Genomic DNA, 18163 nt, shown 5'->3' on the forward strand with positions numbered 1-18163 from the left:
TGGAGCTTCCAATTATCAGAGTTAGTGTGTCCCTAACCCTAACCCTACGTACAGTATAATGTTTAACAACAACAAAATTATTAATGGTACAACCTTCATTCTTTCTCTCGGTCTCTCTCTCTCCTCTTCCCCCACTTTCTGTATAAAAAATGATCTCCAAAATATCCTACAATTCTATGCACAATGTCATGTAAAATGTTTGCTTCAATAAAAACAAATAGCAAAAAAAGAGTTAGTGGGTTTTTGAAACACGCACCGGTTGGTGGGCCGTGCTGCCATTGCTTCCCAGCTGCTCGGGAACTACTGGGGGAGTAGGAGATGTGCTAGGTCGGCTCCCACCAACTAAAGGGGGCTGGCTAACTATCAGAGCTGTTGGTGATTCCATGGTGCAGAGCCACGCTTTTAATTCGATGAACCTCGCTTCCAGCACTCCAAAATTGTATACAATTTCCATTATCACTAAAGGAGATTGAGGAGGATTGAGGAATATTCTGGTGATACCCGTACCGGTCCCCTTTTACTATCTTTGGCATGAGGTTGGACAGACCCACTATTAAAGTCTGTCTCTGTGTATAAAATGAAATGTTTGTTCTGTCCTTTTTTTATATATATTCCACAGTGTAATATTGGGTCTCCTACATATTCATAACAAGTCAGTAGAGACAGTAGCGCTGCATCTATTGGCATAGGCCCATTTCTGCCAAATGCCTTTTTCACAAATTAGCAAACAGTCCTCTTTTTGAACTTCTCCCTGGATTTGGACATTTTATTGGTCAAAAGATTATTTGGAGTGTCTTCTGGAGTATCTTCTTAAAGTGTTATCTTTTTCCTGTCTTTACAGCTACATTGGGGACCTTGGACTTCAGTTTGCTGTTTGACCAGGAGAACAATGCACTGCACTGCACCATTAACAAAGCCAAGGTGAGCTGCTACATTTGAGGTGTTGGTCAAGAGGTGGTGCTTTATATTTCTGGCTGAGTAAGCACCAACATACTGTGTGCTGCTCTGGACCAGACTTCCCGCGGATCATACGTTAGCATAGTGATGTGCGATCAGAAGTGAGGCAGCTTTGTGATACGGAAAAATCAGACTTGAGTTTCAACTTAGCTGTACTGTACTATGAAGCTATGTTAAGGGGTTAGAACCCCTTAACATAGCTTCATAGTACAGGCTTCAGAAGAAACAAGGCATCAATAAAAATACAGGATCATAACAACATATTCTAGGGGAAAGATCAGATCACTTAATTACATCAAATACTCAATTTGTACAGAGTTAAAAAGATTCTGAAATTAAACAAATTATGAGTCAAGCAGAGTCAGATGAAATTTTTAGATTTACTGTAAGTTTTGCAACATACAGTAAACGGAGGCTGGTTCATGAACCAAGACACTGAAGCTTGAATCAGAAAACATTGGTAATGCCACTCTGAGGTCTCCCCTCATTAATTTCAACCCACTCTGTGTATTGTAAGGGCCACATTTTAGTTTCTTATCAACTTATCTGTGACCAAACAAGGATATGTTTTCAAAGCTATTTTTCATGAACTGCATATGACCCCAACTCCGGAGCTTTTATCACACACACGCAAGCTATCATCCAGCTGCTGATCCTGTGTGTTTTCAGTGCTCACAGCGGCCAGCTCGCATCTTTTCGAAGGCCTTGTCTCACTCGCAGCTTTTATTTTCTGCTTTCCCCCTCCCACATCGCCTATCTCTCCTGTCCCTCTGCCTGTGCATTTCTCTAACATGTCCTTTTGTTTTCCCTCTACAACTCTCACTTTCTCCGACTCTAACCAAACAAATATACAATATACTATAGATATATATATTACAGATAAGATTCATGAACCATAATGCTATATCTACCACAGGTCATTCGAGTTACTTTGCAAATAGCTCAATCAGACCCCTGGTGCTCAGGGTTCACACAGACACTTTGTTAATAATTGTGATGTAAAATGTAAGATATAATATAAGGATCTGCTAAAGATTCTTTGGATATGATCAATAATGTTAAGAGAGAGACAGTTGTTCTTTGACACCATCCAGATATGCTTGCATGGGTCACAATGAAGTCATAATTATCTTGCAAGTAGTCTGTATTTCTGCAAAAACAAGACTGTGACCCATGAAACTGATCATTATTATTATTAGTTGTTTTTCTGTAATGTTCAGTTGCAGCCTCTGAATTTATTTTGTTTTTTAATTTACATTTTAATTTGTTATTATAATTATTATAATTTCACATTGTCAATGTTCTTTTTTCTCCTCGACCTTACTCTCTTGCATGCTGTCGTCGATGTGTCACTGATTTATTTTTGTTGGGAACCAGCTTCCTGTCCCCAGATACAAGAAGGTAAGCCAGTGAGATACATTTAAATCCCAATCTAATCAATACCAATGTCCAAACCCAACCCAGCCCCAATGGAAACCATAACTCTCCTAGGTCTTAGATCCTCTTCCCTGCCACCAGTCCTGATTACAGAAATCCAATTTGTTACACTTCACAGCAAACCAAGGTCAGCATCTTGTACATAAAATATGGGGGCGCCGGTTCGAGTCCAAGAAGTGTACTGGCTGCTTGAGAGTTGCCAGTTTGCCTCCAGTGCACCCCAAACTCCCAGGGTGTCGTAGCACCCCCTCGTAATGCATGTGTTTGTTTGTGTGTGTGATCTGTAAGAGGGGGTGCAAGAAAAACTTCTAATCACATGTGATAAACAGTATGAATTGCATGTAATCTGATCAAAAAAGTCTTATCTTATTTTATTCTGATGTGTGGTTTCTGTTGGTTTTATTATTCTTTACTTATATGGTTGACCAAAACTCACATCATCTGTCACTCATCTGTCATTCAGTTTGATCATTTGTAAAGGAGTGTTGGATTCTACCCTTTGGTGTAATCTCCTACCTTTAATTTATGTGACATTTCTACAATTTCTTTTTACATTTGTGTAATCTTAGTTTACGATGAGTACTTTTTTAAATCTTAATGTAGTTTCACTGTACATAATTGTACAATACAGAAATCCTGTTTCAAATTAGCCCTTGTTGTTGTTTTTTGGATAGCTATTATTATTATTACTACTACTGCAATAGATATTATTTACAGCCTATCCTATTTTGCAGCAGATTTGTAATACACGGTCGCCCATAAAGTTGGAATGATCTTTTGGGACAGTGTGTATATATCTACTATTGCTCATAATGTTGGAATAATTGTTTATCAATGGGCGACGGTGTATTTAAGTTGTCCATTTATTTCCCTTGACTAAAGGTAATTTTAGTGCCTATCTGTTGTTATTGTTGTTTTTGGTTGGAGTACAGGTTTGTGTGTAACTATAGAACACAGAGATAAAGGGGTTTGCCTTATTTAAATTGGCTTTAACTGCTATGTAACTTTGCATCAGATCATTCAAAATACAAAATATTACATGTTGTATTTATCATGGAAAAACCATTAGGCACAGCCAATAATAGTACTGAGTGACAAAAGAAAATCCCCATTTCATTATGGTACATTTGGTATTGCATACATTTTGATGGCATTTGGTGGCACACTCACGTCTACACAATAATTGATCACGGCACCCCTACACAGTGCATTAAAAGGCAGTTTGCATTCTATCAACTGAAGTGTTTTGGGGGTCAATAGTTTTCTTAATGTTGACTGTGTGGAGCAAAGATCACAAATCAGCTTTCCTGCTGCATTTTCCTACCTGTGCCTTGGGACATTAACAACCCCCACACCCCTCCACCCCTCAAGCCTCATGTGCTTCCATTGACCTAGGTGGCCCCGCAGGTTTGCAGGTTAGCTCCCTCTGGATGAGATCAATGGCCTGTCTCCTTCAAACTATTACCCACTGATCTTGGTGATTGCTGCTTCCTCCACATGTGTGATAGCAGGCCAGTCACATATGGAAATTTAGATAGATGATGTAGAGGCAGATAGCACTGTGGTGTTAAATCCTGAAGTCCCTCCCTTTGGTCCAACTACGGCAGCTAATAGGAGCGAGGAAGGCCGGTTGAATATCCACTTCGGCAACTTTAATTTATAGTTATTTTTGTAGTTTAATGATCTCGTTTATCTGACTCCATAAGATAAAGTATTTGTTTGCTAGTGATAATTTCGTCTCTAATTGGTTGATTCTGTAAAAAAGATGCGCCAATTGTCTGCTTAGAATAAAGGGTTTTAGTTTCGGATCATTCTATCAGTGCGGGAATTTGGGATGAATTTAGTATTGATTATACGCTCTGATTTACTTTAAGATTATGTTATTTGTTTGAACCGAGAATGCTTACATCTTCCAAGAGTTGATTACTGGCCGGGTAAATAATTCTCTAATGCGTCCTGGTGAAGTTTGGGTGCGAGGAGCCAAATAGCTAAATATTCCCATGAACTTGCCAGCGACTTGGTCCCCATTACGTCGGACACAAACATGTCCAGTAAGCAATGTTCGTCATATCCTTGAACTAGCTCAGAGGGTTCAACTAGGGGAGGCAGTGGCTCAGTGGGTAGTGCTTCCGCTTGGGAGCCGGAGGGTCGCCGGTTCGAGCCCCTGCCGAGGTGCCCCTGAGCAAGGCACCGAACCCTAAAATTGCTCCCCCCTCTGCGAAGGGTGGTAATGTAATGTAAGTCGCTTTGGATAAAAGCGTCTGCCAAATGATTGTAATGTAATGTAACTAAGCGTGATCAATTAAGCCATATGGGTTGCTTAAAGCAGAGGTTTAATTCACATTACTGTGCACGCGTGTTTAACAAGGTTTTTCCTTTTAACCCAGAGACGTGGTTTGGTAGCTGTGCTGAAAATGTGTTTAAACATATTCTTATCAATTCAGAGGCCGTTCATGCGTGTTTGGCGAGCTTTATTTTTTATCAAATCTCTTTCTCACCAACTCAGTGGCGTAATGCACGTAAAGTTCTCCAAGTCCAGTTTATCGATTCTATTTTCTATTTTCAAATTAACATTTGAACGTTTGAAAGTCTCCGAATTAAACAAATATCACTAGTCATTAACAGTTGAATTCCCATCACAAAGTATACCCGAATCTAAATATACTTTTTCGTCTATGTCACGAAGCAATGAGCAGTTAAAGCAGCATTACTACCCGGATCAGCCCTCTTAGGACATCACCTATTCTGGTGCACTTATTTGTTTTCTAATTTGTCCTTTTTTCTCATTCATCTTGGTACCTAACTTATTGCACTTCTACTCTAGCTCTAGTTATGCTCTTAGCTGTTGGTTTTGGAAGGAAATGCACTTACGATTTCTTGTGACCTGAAGTTCTTTTATCTACCTATGTTGAACGCACTTATTGGAAGTCGCTTTGGATAAAAGCGTCTGCTAAATGATCGTAATGTAATGTACTGCACTACACAGGAGCCCCGGCTTACCGAGAAGAACCTTGAAATGTCTTACACATAGCTGTACACAGAATACACAGCCTACATGGGTCTCTGGTTAACGGAAGGACCAAAAGTCTTACACAAAACTGTAAGCAGAACGCACAGTATATGTCGGTCCCCCTTTAGCAGGAAAAAAGACTCCAAATTATTTGCTTCTCTGCCTTAAATACAGACTATGCAGGAGGTCATAAAATTACTATTCTTTTGATAGGGATGTGTCTTGCTTGGTGTGAACAGATGTTTTCTGTCCTGAGTGCTCCTGTCTGCAAACATGTTACACAACCACTTATACAGTACAATCTGCATTTCTATCGTAATCATGGATCTAAAGAAAAGACCTCAGACAGGTCGTCACCAATTGATATCCCCCACCTCCAGTCAGCTATCTGCGGGGGAGTGTGTGTGTGTGTGTGTGTGTGTGTGTGTGTTTGTCTGTGTGTCTGTGTGTGTGAGTGAGGGTGTGTGTGTGAAAACAGTCTGTGTGTAGTGAGTGAGTGAGTGAGTGAGTGAGTGAGTGAGTGTGTGTGTGTGTGCGTGTGTGTGTGTCTGTGTGTCTGTGTGTCTGTGTGTGTTTTCTGGGCTCCCCATGGTGAAATCATCGACCATCAGTCGTCTGGATGTCGTGTATTGGGCTCAGACGGTTGGAGTCAGTATACTGATTCTGGATGTAACCTTAAGCTGACCATATAATTCTAATAGTATTTATAATAAATAGATGTATATTTTATATCTTACAGTGGAATGTAAGCTTCACGAGGATATAAAGCTTACAAAATATACTTCTCACAGTATACATTACAGTTAATCTTTTAAAGAGCAATGCAATTGAGCAGTATGTAGCAATAACAATGCACAATAAGTGTGATGTAGAATGAAAAAAATACAGTACACAGGTAGGTGTCACTATATTGTGCTAACATTTCTGTTTCTTGGTGGATTGCTCAAGATCTTGTGACATTAATAGTTCCTCCAGGAACCATCTGCAATTGCAAGAATGAACACAAATTAAATCATATTGCCCTCTGCAAATGCAGACTCAACCAAGTGCCACAATAGTTATATATCAGGACCAATGATACAAGCCCAATTTAATCCTTGCAATCATAAATCCAACTTCCTTGCAGATACATGAATGCCTGTGGGATTTATTTTCCCTGGAAGGTGTCTTCTCAAGCAGCTTACACAACAGCTTGAGACTAGCATCGTGGTATCTAGCAACATAGAATCTGCATGTAACATTTGACAAGGACCGAACATTCAGCAGCCACATTAACAATGTGACAAGGGTTGCATACTTCCATAACCGAAATATCGCCAGAATCAAACTGCTCCTTAGCAAGGCAGATGCTAATTCATGCATTTATCACCTCCAGACTGGACTATTGTAATGTCCTCTGGCTTGAGCTCATCTGCCCTGAAAAACTGCAGCTTGTTCAAAACACTGCAGCAAGACTGCATGTGTGAGATTGATTTGATTGCATTGAATAGAATTGGGTCTGATTAAGTTCCTCCCAAATTAATCAATTAATGTACCCATTGGGAGGTGGTGCCAACAACCAGTGCATAATACACAAGTATAGCTTTCTTTTCTCTGCATTGTTATGGATTAGTGTGGAACACATGAGGTATGAGGACACACTGATACATGTCATTTTTCTGCAACCCCCAGAAATTATGTTCAACTGAGTGTTCACAGTGTGTTCATGCAATCATTGGCATGACACAGCTGTTGCATCCCAATCCAACCCCAAATAATGTGTGTGCTTAAATTATAGCCCAGGTGTTTGCTGAAGGCAACAATAGAGGTAGATGAAGGCGCACGTTAAAAAGACAGTGTGCATATGAAGTGCCATATAAATGACTTTGTTTGTGTGATAAACACAAACAATAACAAACGCAAACGTCAGAAAGTGCAGCTAGAAATCAGAAGGAAATGCTAAATCTTACAGCTTAGGGGCGAATGTCATACTAATACAGCAAAATCAATGAAGTATCATCAAACAAGCAGATGTGTTCTGCAGAAACACATCATATCATTGGTCTTTCACAGCTTTAAAGTGCTCCATATTTCAGATCAAGTGTGCTGTATATATCTGAATATTTTACTTGTACAATTCAACCCTGGCTGCTCCTCGAATAAGAGAATAGAAAATAAGAAATGAGATTGAGGAGAAAGGGTCACGGCTGGCAGAGAGATTACGGTTCAAAGCCATCATTTGCCTGATGGACACCTTGCTGGTCAAAAAGTTGCTTGAATAAATAAATCTGTGGGGGGAAGAAATACAGTGTTGCGACTATCTCTCCTATGGACTCTCTCTCCCCCCTGATTTTTTTGTCTTATTTTCAGAAGGCTCTAAGACAGAAACAGCCAACCTTTCATGTTGTCCTTGGTAAGGTAGCATGATGCAGTCTTTCTGAACCACAGGTCACATGATATCTTGTTCTGGCACCACGTGGCATTATCTTCCTTTTCATTGTTAAACCTGTTTTTGCAGGTCCCCTGCTAGTTTTACCTGAAATGACCCTATTACAACCAATACAGAAAAAGAAAATACAATGCAAAACAACAAAGAAAGCCATTGCTCATAAAATGAAACAAATGCATCAATCAATAGATTAATGGTTTTTTTTACATGTTTGTCATATCTCTTGGAAAACGATAAGATAATAGTCGTGTTTGACTGAAATATTGCAAGTCAAAAAAAGGACTCCAAATGAATAACAATTTAGGTTTGATCTGTACAAAACAAGTGTGACAACATTTTAAAAATATGAAGTGTGGCTCTGGTTATTTACACATTGAGAATAATAAGCTGCGGCTACACAAAACTTCCCCTGGAGGTAATTTTCAGCTGGTTTAGTAAACATACCTCCAATGTGATCAGAAGAAGAAGGAATATGTGAGGGAAAGTTTAAACCTTGTGACTGCATCGAATTTGCAGATAAGACAGTAAGGCTCTTCACAGTGACTGGTGGAGTGAACCCATACATGTATGTGAAGGTTCTCAGTCGTCCAGGTCATGATATCTAAGGAAAGTAAATCTTATGCAACTGGACTTGCTGGTAAAGGCTTGAAGACGTTTCACCTCCGGAAGGCTTCTTCAGTTCTGGCAGACTGGCGGTGGTTCCCAGGTTTGAACCTTTCTGGAGTCGTAGTCAGGATCATTCTGACTGTGATGATCGTCGATTAGAGTAATTGGAGTCACCTGTGGCCAGGTGGGGTTTCCCTTTTTGCTCTTACGATGGTCATTAGAGGTTGAATGATTGTTTAGTCTCCCGGGGAGCATGAACAGGTGATGGAACGGCCGTTGCTGGCACCCGGGAGCAGGAAAACAGGACAACAGAAACCTAGACCAGACCTAGGAACAGGAACAGACACTGCAGACATGACATCTGGAGCAGACATGGAGGTGGTAGCGGCACTGGGTCGGGCAACTTGGAGACAGGCGTCTTGTGAGCGAGCACCGGGTCGGGCGACTTAGATGCGGCAGCTGAAACAGCAACTGCAGGCTGGGGGCTGAAACAGCAAAAACTAGCTGTGGAGATCAACAGGAGCAACAACACAGGATATGCTGCAGTCCTAGGAATTATGGCAATGTCAGAGCTGTTGACAGGCAGGAAGCTAAGCATGCACTGTTCCCCCCATTATATGTACTTCGTACCCTCCTTATTGTTTGTACTTTTCTTGTACTTATTATCTACTTGCATTCTTGCACTTTTTCATTATTGCACTAGTTGGGTGATTTCTGATTTCTGATTTCTGGATCTTATTTTTTCATGCTGTACTGTAACTGTTGCACAGTAATTTCCCTCGGGATAATAAAATCTTATCTTATCTTATCTTATCTTATCTTAATTGGGCAAGGGTAGCCGAAGGGATGCAGCCACTGCTAGTATGCAATCTTCCAAGCCAATTCAGGGGTTCTTTGAAATAGGGAAAATACTCTGAGTTCTCCTGCCCGAAAGCTACAAGGTCGATTAGAGCTCTTAAAACTGTGGCAGTCTCTGGGGCCTCATAAAAAAAAAAGAAAAATTGGCACACTGAGTCCATTTCTGGTCAGTGCATTTTGTCACGGGCTATGAGGAATACAAAGGTTGAGGTCTCAATTGCAGGGTCACACACAGAAACTGAAAAGATGCCAGAAAACAGTAAACTGTAAACTTATAAGTCAGATATACACATAAAGCAAGGTGTAGGTGCAACAGGTTATTTAAATCAATTCGGCTCTCAGAGATATCAACATTTACATGAAATAATAACTTTAATCGAATCAAAAAGTTCCCTACTACCACCCCTTCTTATGTGAAATAGTCTTTGGCTAAGGAGGGGGGTACAGTGCCTGGTCTCGTCATGCAACACAATCGATGGCTGACGTGCGCCTCATATATTTTTAACATTTCTTCACATATAATTTGTCATCACGCGATCTTGACAGATGTCTTTAAGTAACGTTAATGTTCCAAACATGAAACATTCTAATGTGTGCAGTCTCAGAGTGTTACTGACAGAATCACCATGGAAGAAGGAAAGAGTAAAACTTGAAGATGACGAAAATATGAAGATGAACACCGGAGGTTTTGCACTGCTGCGCTGTTGTCTCTCTGTCTCCTGAGGCCGTCTGATTATGGGATGGGCCAGTCTCTTTGTTAACAGTTTGAACATTCTTTATTAGTTAATCTTTAAGCACTTTACTGGTGGGTTATCATCATTATTTTGTGTTGTGTTGTGTGTTGCGTGCTGGTGACGTATGTGGTGAGGTTCAAAGCTTGCGAACCTGCCGTACCACGTGACTGATTCAGCCAATATAATCACTGCCTGTTTTACATTTATTGTCCACTTGATAGCACAGTAGAGCAATTGAAGCACCATGGAGCTTCGGCACATGTGTCGAGCAATTGGATGGAAAGCTTCAACGCTTCATGAAGCTTCATCTCGCCATCACTAACATTCAGGTGGTGAAACAGGATAATGCATCCACTGCTGCCACCTTCCTCCAATTACACACCTGTAATCAGTCAAACAGAGGGAGAGAGAGACACGCCCTGCCACGGCCTCCTTTTATGCACAGGTGAGAGTCATCACCTGACGGCAGGGCGGAGCGGAGAGGAGACAGCCAATACACCCACACAGCATTGCCACACATAACAGTAGCATTATTGTTTGTTCTGGGCCCTTCATGGGATGTACTGATTATAATACAAGGATGATGAACTTTTTGCTTCAACAGACTACATTCTGCCTTGGTCCATCCTCCTGCACACCTACACCTGCCTATGCTACAAGAAATGAGGCAGTGTACACACCGAACAGCTCACCAGTCCATTAAAGGGCTGACATAGAGACAAACATACACTTAACCTGAGAAGAGGGAGTGCTGGCCCCTACTGTATGTTATGTTGGTAGCTGAGTACACAATTACTGGTGAGAGTATTCTATTTTTTGGAGGAAGTAGCTTGACCTATGATGGACTTAGAAATATGTTAATTCAAATATTGTGTAATTTAGCACAGATAGCACAAGACATAACTGCCACATGTCGATGTTGTGTCCGAACAGTGCACAGGTGGAATCTAAAGCAGAAAGAAGACATGTTGAAGAAATGGAAATCACTCACTTGTATTGGTACTTACATGCTGTGTATGTTCAGAACTAAATGCATTGCAGTGCAAAACGAAGACCTAAAATGTCTAGTGCAAAACCAGAAAAAATATATGTGAAATGACAACATTTTTGTTGTTCCCAGATGTTATACTGTCACACTATGTTTGAATGGACCTTTTCAATCTCACTGCTGCCCTTTGTTTTATCCTCAGGGGCTCAAGCCAATGGACCACAATGGACTTTCGGACCCTTATGTCAAGTTGCACCTATTGCCAGGGGCCAGCAAGGTATGCTTTTATTAATTCAGTCTTTGTTGCCATAAGGCTTATGTTGTTCCATGGGTTGCACTGGTTTACACAAATACCTGCCACGCCAACAGTGTGACAGCTTTGGTTTTGTTGCAAGGACTTCCTCTTGTCAAACTTTGGTTTCCAATACCAGGCATGCTTTTCTTTCTCCCTATATTTTGTGCCATTGTCACTGGTGCTTCAAACTGATCTCAGTCAGCATCAAGCACTTTATGTCATAATTCTGCAAAAAGCATTTTGTGTGACCAAGTCAAACTTGCAAATACCGTCATCAAAGTCCTTCGATTTTTAACTTTCACATTAATAAAAAAAGAATTCATAATAATAATAAATAAAATAATAAAATGAAACCTATTTTAAACAGGAAAAGTCCAATTTAGGTGTTTCATGCTTCCATATCAATGGTTGTGTAAATCAAGCCATCAAGTTTTTGCAGTCATGGTCCCTCTGAACTACATTCAGTATGACCAAGTGCAGGCAGAAACACAGTCGAGAAAAATGGAGCGCTTCACCAGGCTAAGAGTGAATAAATGGTGCAACATTGGCACGGCGAAATAAACAAAAGCAAAGCAGTGGTTGAGAAGCTGTTTAGAGCAAACATGCTTCAATAAACTACCAGTTATATTAAAATTGTAATTATATTAATAAGAGGAAATACCCCTGTACTGACGCCCTGTAATACAGAATCCCTCAGGCACACTGCAAGTTCATCAGTCTGGCATAAACCACCACAGATAATGAATACCACAATTATCTGTAGCAAGACAGCCATTCTTTAACAATTCAACAGACCTGAGTTTCACAAACCCCCTGATGTGGGAAAACAGGACTTCATCTGCATCCTCATGTTTAAGTGCAAACAACGTTACGCTCCAATAAATCTTGGAGACACCCCGACCCCCTTTGTTCTGCAATTAAATAATCGGAGGTGACAATAAACAGAATAGTACTTTGACCTCAGCTAAGGAGGAAATTCCCAAAGTCACAGATGAAGAGAGTTGACGGTTACAACCTTACTTCCTCCCTCCTCTGCATTACAGGGATAGAGTATCTGATAAAAACAGGTTTTGGTGATACATTCAACAAAAGAACATCATGTTAAGTGACATTACCACTAGGGCTGCACCTAACGATTATTTCTTTAACGATTAATCTACAGACATTTTTTTCGATTAGTCAATTAATCTATAATTATATTTATTACGCAATATAACCCCAAAATAAATATCAAACTTATCTCATTAATATTTCAATATTTTCTTCAATCATCTTCTCTTGAGAACAAACAAATGTAACAAAGATTTGCAATGCATTATTCCACAACTAGCCACCCTTTGACTGATAATCTCGTTACAATCCTACGTATTGCTTATTCAATTCAAGTAAAAGTGATCGAGTGCAATCTGCATTCAACAGCAAAAATACATGAGGTGGGAGGCAGTAGCTCAGTGGGTAGAGCTTCCGCTTGGGAACTGGAGGGTCGCTGGTTCGAGTCCCTGCCGAGGTGCCCCTGAGCAAGGCACCGAACCATCAATTGCTCCCCCCTCTGCGAAGGGTGGTAATGTAATGTAAGTCGCTTTGGATAAAAGCGTCTGCCAAATTCTCGTAATGTAATGTAATGCTCCGCATTCGGTCGGAAAGGACAGGGGGTGGGACGCAGGTCAGCCCGCAAAGACCCACTTGCGGCTTACAAGACGCAGGTCATCAAGTTCTCGTGAGCATAATGTCCTAGTGTATCATGCTTGGTGGGCGGGGACACAAAGTGCTGCAGCCTTGACAACGCGCTCCATCTTACGTCATTATGACGCGTCGGCGCACGGTTATGCAAATCGACGTATTTACATAGTCCAGTAGTCGATTTACGTCGACGTGTCACCTCACCCCTAATTATCTCCTTTTGTTCATACAGCTTTGATCTGCTCTGCACGTACACACAGACCATTTTCAGTTAGTAACATAAAATCAAGTTTATAAGTTGTATTAAGGTCATTAACTAAAAATGTTTTGTTAGTCAGAGATCAGCTGATCAGTTCAGTTCAGTCAGCAATTGATCAGAAAGTTTGTATGTGCTTCACTAGCAAAGACCACTTTGCTGGGTACCACTAATTATAGATTTTCGTTGGCTCAAAGTTGCTCGTGGATGCACTTGGGGAGATGTACAGTCAATTGTGATCTATCAGGTCCACTACTGTTTCGTTACTCAATCTTACAATATACCTCTTGGCTGGTTTGAGAACCACTTTGATGCACACCTTTGGTCCAAAGGCATTTATGACCAAACATTATCTATCTATTTGATAGATTGCTATTTCACAGCAGCAACTATTGTTCACTAATACCGGTCCCCCTTTAATGTAAAAATATGTTGTAAATGCTAAATCTGTATAAACCAAATCTATCTGACTGACATCTGTTTTTTACACCCCTTAAACTCATCTCAAGCTAAGCTTTTCTTGACTCAACTGCGGCGGCCAAAACAGTCATTATGTCTGGGAATCGATAAACCCTTATTAAATATATAACCACCCCTTATTGATTAGGAATTTTATCAGATGAAACCCTGTGACAAAGTGTGCAGTCTAAAAAATAGCATTGATAACATATGACTCCCTTCACATCTGATGAGGATAAATTATTTTTGGCGACACTGATGGCAGCTTGATCTATTAGAATGGGTTTTGTCCTAAATGGTGCTTCATTGACTTGCCTTACCGTTTAAACTGGAAGCCCTTGCTGTATGTAATCCTATAATTCTGCTTCCATATTACATTACATTACATTACATTACGGTCATTTAGCAGACGCTTTTATCCAAAGTGACTTACAATAAGTGCGTTCAACAAAGGTAGATAAAAGAACTTCAGGTCACAAGAAATCATAAGCGCATTTCCTTCCAAAACCAACAGCTAAGAGCATAACTAGAGCTAGAGTAGAAGTGCAATAAGTTAGGTACTATGATAAATGAGAAAAAAGGACAAATTAGAAATGACAGGATAGAAAACAAGAGCATCAGAAGAGCTAGGACAGAATAGGTGATGTCCTAAGAGGGCGGATCCGGGTAGTGTTTCTTGAAGAGATGGGTTTTCAGCCTGTGGTGAAAGATGGGCAGCGACTCCGCTGTCCTGACATTAGTCGGGAGATCATTCCACCACTGAGGTGCCATAACAGTGAAAAGCAGTGACCGTGTCATTCGGGCGCAGGGGCCGCTGAGCAACGGGGCAGCCAGACGCCTCGAGGCAGCAGAGCAAAGTGGTCGGCTGGGGGTGTAGGGCTTGATCATAGCCTGGAGGTATGAAGGAGCTGTTCCTTTCACTGCCCTGTAGGCTAGCACCAGAGTCTTACAGGGAGCCAGTGTAGAGAACGGAGAAGGCAAGTTGTGTGGGAGAACTTGGGGAGGTTGAACACCAGACAAGCAGCATACCATATACTTCTCTTTTTCTGTTGTGCTCAATACTTCAAAGATTTAGTGTCAGTTTCATATTTGGATTCTGCCTTTTCAGTATGGCATAACAAAGGTATACAACAGTTTGTATTAAGATGGTATTTTTTTAACAGCTTTACCAATTTGTCATCACTGTATGGATTTTCTGCAAAAAATATTTTAGGTACTTCCAAGTCAGACATTTAGTTTCTTATTTTGCCTTTCTACCTCTTCAACAATTATGGAATGGTTTGCTTACTTTCAAAATGCCACTCAGAGGGATTGTCTCAGAGATTTAACACCGGAGTCTGGATCTAAATTTATGAGATCTGTCTCTAAACCAAAGGCTGCATGGGAGGGGAAGCTTGGACTTCAACCTAGTGAGGATTGGTGGGGAGAAGGGAGGCAGTGGCTCAGTGGGTAGTGCTTCCGCTTGGGAACCGGAGGGTTGCCGGTTCGAGCCCCTGCCAAGGTGCCCCTGAGCAAGGCACCGAACCCTCAATTGCTCCCCCCTCTGCGAAGGGTGGTAACTGTAATGTAAGTCGCTTTGGATAAAAGCGTCTGCCAAATGATTGTAATGTAATGTAATGTAATGTAATGAGAAGTTGTGGCTGGGCTACATACTGTTTCGTCTTGTGCTGTCTTGCACTTATTCAGTTTAAGGTTAAACATAAACTCAATTTTTCTCATTCGAGCCTGGAGCCGATGTCATTGTCAATTATGTCATATGTTTTTCTTCTTTCCACAGTTATTGGTATGGTTATTTTCATACAATTTCTACAATAATAGTGAATACATTTAAAGGCAGTTACTTCAATTGCCATCTTTACCAATGAGTCAGGTTGAGCTGTGTGTTACGTACTGTATTATTGTATAACTAATCATTATTTCCTTTTCTTTCCTATGTTTGTTTAGTGTTTAACTGAGGATATTTATGTAACTAAACCAATAAGCTGCTATTGCGAAGAAACTATGCTTGTGTGTGATGTGTTTTAACCAGAAGGTGTTGATGCTACAAAAATGTCAAAGACAAACAATAGTCAGTGTGATCTAATTTACAAATTGAAAGGTTTTACACCTATTCCACACAGGACAAGATGTGTCAGAGCAAAAGATGGAGCGATGTGAAAAAAATCTATAGAAAACATATGTTCCCATGGAGACATCCAGATATGGTTGTGAAAAACACTGAACAAACACTGGGACATTGCTGTGGTGCCAAAAATTGTTTGCCCACTTTATATTCAAACAACATTTCATGCGTTTGTTCCCGCCTCCATTGGCTGATCAAACCTGCCCCAAATGATTAAGTAAAATGGTATGATGATAATAAGATCACCCATCCACTTTGTCACAGAGGGTTAATTGTGGTTAATGTTTACTCCACTCCACAAGTGATGCTGTGAAAAGGTGTCGTATCAAGCTTACCTAGCACATCCTGAGATGAACATGTGGTTGGATGTGCAGACCTCCAATCTCCTATCCAGCTGTCTGAAAGCAGGACCTCCTCTTCACATATTCACACGTGTTGTAACCTGTGGTTTCCCATACACCTTTAAGTAAATTTCAGAATTCTGCTGCTATATTTTTGTTTTTGCTTTAGTTTACAGGCACAGTTACCAGTTTTCCCTTTGTAACACCTTTGCAGATATTCTCCCAATCAAGAATAATAAGGATTCCAAAATAATTTTCCTTTTAGGAAAGAGACTCTGACAAAGTGATGTCATCAAATTATTTCAATAAGAACAGTATTTATATTCTCTTAGTGTCTTGTCATTTTGGTCCATACACACATCTCGCTTGTCTTGGGCGGCAGTGGCTCAGCCTGGAGGGTTGCTTGTCTGGTAGCCGATGGGTCGCCCGTTCGAGTCTCAGGAGGACCAACATAAAAACAGACGATGGGCTGGTGGCTGGAGGGATGCCTGCGCATGTCCTGGGCACTGCTGAGGCCCTTGAGCAAGGCACCTAACCCCCAAATTGCACCCGGGCGCCTGCAAGGGCGCCAGCCCCCCTCACTCTGCATCTCTCCACATTAATTGTTGTATATGGACCTTATTAGCATGTATGGGGGTGTTTAAGCGTGTGTGTGTTCTATGAACAATAATAATGCAATGCATACAAACTGAGTGAAGAGAAGAAGAATTTCCCATCGGGGATCAAAATAAAGTGTTTCTTCTTCTTGCCTCTCAAAATAAAGTGTTTCTTCTTCCTGCCACTCCAACACTGTCGCCACAGTATTGCAGTGGCAAATTCCTGAAAGACTATCTATTAATTTTCCTTCCCTCACATGCTAAAGTACAAGTTTGTAAGTGGTTAATTAGGATGCAACCATCTTGTAAAGCACATATTATTATTCAGGTAATCATGCACATAAAATTAATCCAACTCTCATCTTTCAAAGCCAGAAATTTAAGTAAAGCATGATTTTAACAACTGTATGTGAAACCTACATTTTGAAGCTGGATTTGATTTGATGTGAGCCTCTCATCAATAACTTACCTCTGAATTTGTCTTTGTCTTACAGGCCAATAAACTTCGAACCAAGACCCTACACAACACACTCAACCCTGTCTGGAGTGAGACCCTGACCTACTATGGCATCACTGATGAAGATATGGTCCGAAAAACACTCAGGTACTCTCAATCATTCTTTTATCTGTCATCCTGACACCGAACACCAAGGAGCACCTATGAGAAATGGAAGGAATGAAGTACAGGACAGAAAAGGATAGAAAGGAAAGAAAATTTGAATGGAGAAATATGAAATGGAATGAAAACAAAACTAAAGGACCAAAAGGAATGGAAAAAGCAAGGCATGATTTTGCTTTGTTTTACATTTCAATCCTGATGAAGGCAGAATATTTTGAATCCTTTGGATAATCATTTGTTTTAAAAGGTTCAACAGTTTACCTCCTTCTAGTGTTGGTATAATTACTTTATACAATATTGCTATCAAAAAAGAAAGAAAATAATAATAATAATAATAACATTAATAATTGAAAGTCCTCGGGGTACCACCCCTTATTTAAAAGAGGAAAAGATAGCAGATAACTGAGACTAAGCCTGAAAGATTCACAATTCATAAATCTTAATTATCAATTAAAATTATCAACTTGATTAACTAATTAGTTAAATGGGAACAACATAAGGATTAGTTTTGCCCTCGAAAATCAATCTGGAAGGGTGAGACTTGGCGTGGACAGAGGTTGAATCACACACCAATCTAAGCAAACAAGATCGGACACTTCTGTTATATTATGAATGGATTTATTAACTCACAATTATAACTTAGAGTCATCATAATAAATATAATAAACCAGAAAGACATAAAACAATAACAGGAAGTTCAGATAATAACTGATTCAATCACAAGGAAAGTGAAGCTTGTGAAAACCTGCATGCATAATCTGTGTTGAAAAGCACGGT

General features: G+C 40.3%; 1 protein-coding gene across 1 annotated transcript in view; it reads left to right on the forward strand.

Moving 5' to 3' along the window:
* doc2b (double C2-like domains, beta) overlaps positions 1 to 18163 on the forward strand; it is a 74572-nt gene that overhangs the window by 34544 nt on the left and 21865 nt on the right. The window contains exons 2-4 of the mRNA XM_076161420.1: positions 842 to 921; positions 11221 to 11295; positions 17262 to 17371. Of these exons, the coding sequence (XP_076017535.1) occupies positions 842 to 921; positions 11221 to 11295; positions 17262 to 17371 (265 nt within the window). The remainder of the gene's footprint in view (positions 1 to 841; positions 922 to 11220; positions 11296 to 17261; positions 17372 to 18163) is intronic.

Source organism: Genypterus blacodes, unplaced genomic scaffold, assembly GCF_046128005.1.
Source record: "Genypterus blacodes isolate CSIRO-AG114 ecotype Tasmania unplaced genomic scaffold, CSIRO-AGI_Gbla_v1 ptg000111l_1, whole genome shotgun sequence".
NCBI classification, from domain to species: domain Eukaryota; kingdom Metazoa; phylum Chordata; class Actinopteri; order Ophidiiformes; family Ophidiidae; genus Genypterus; species Genypterus blacodes.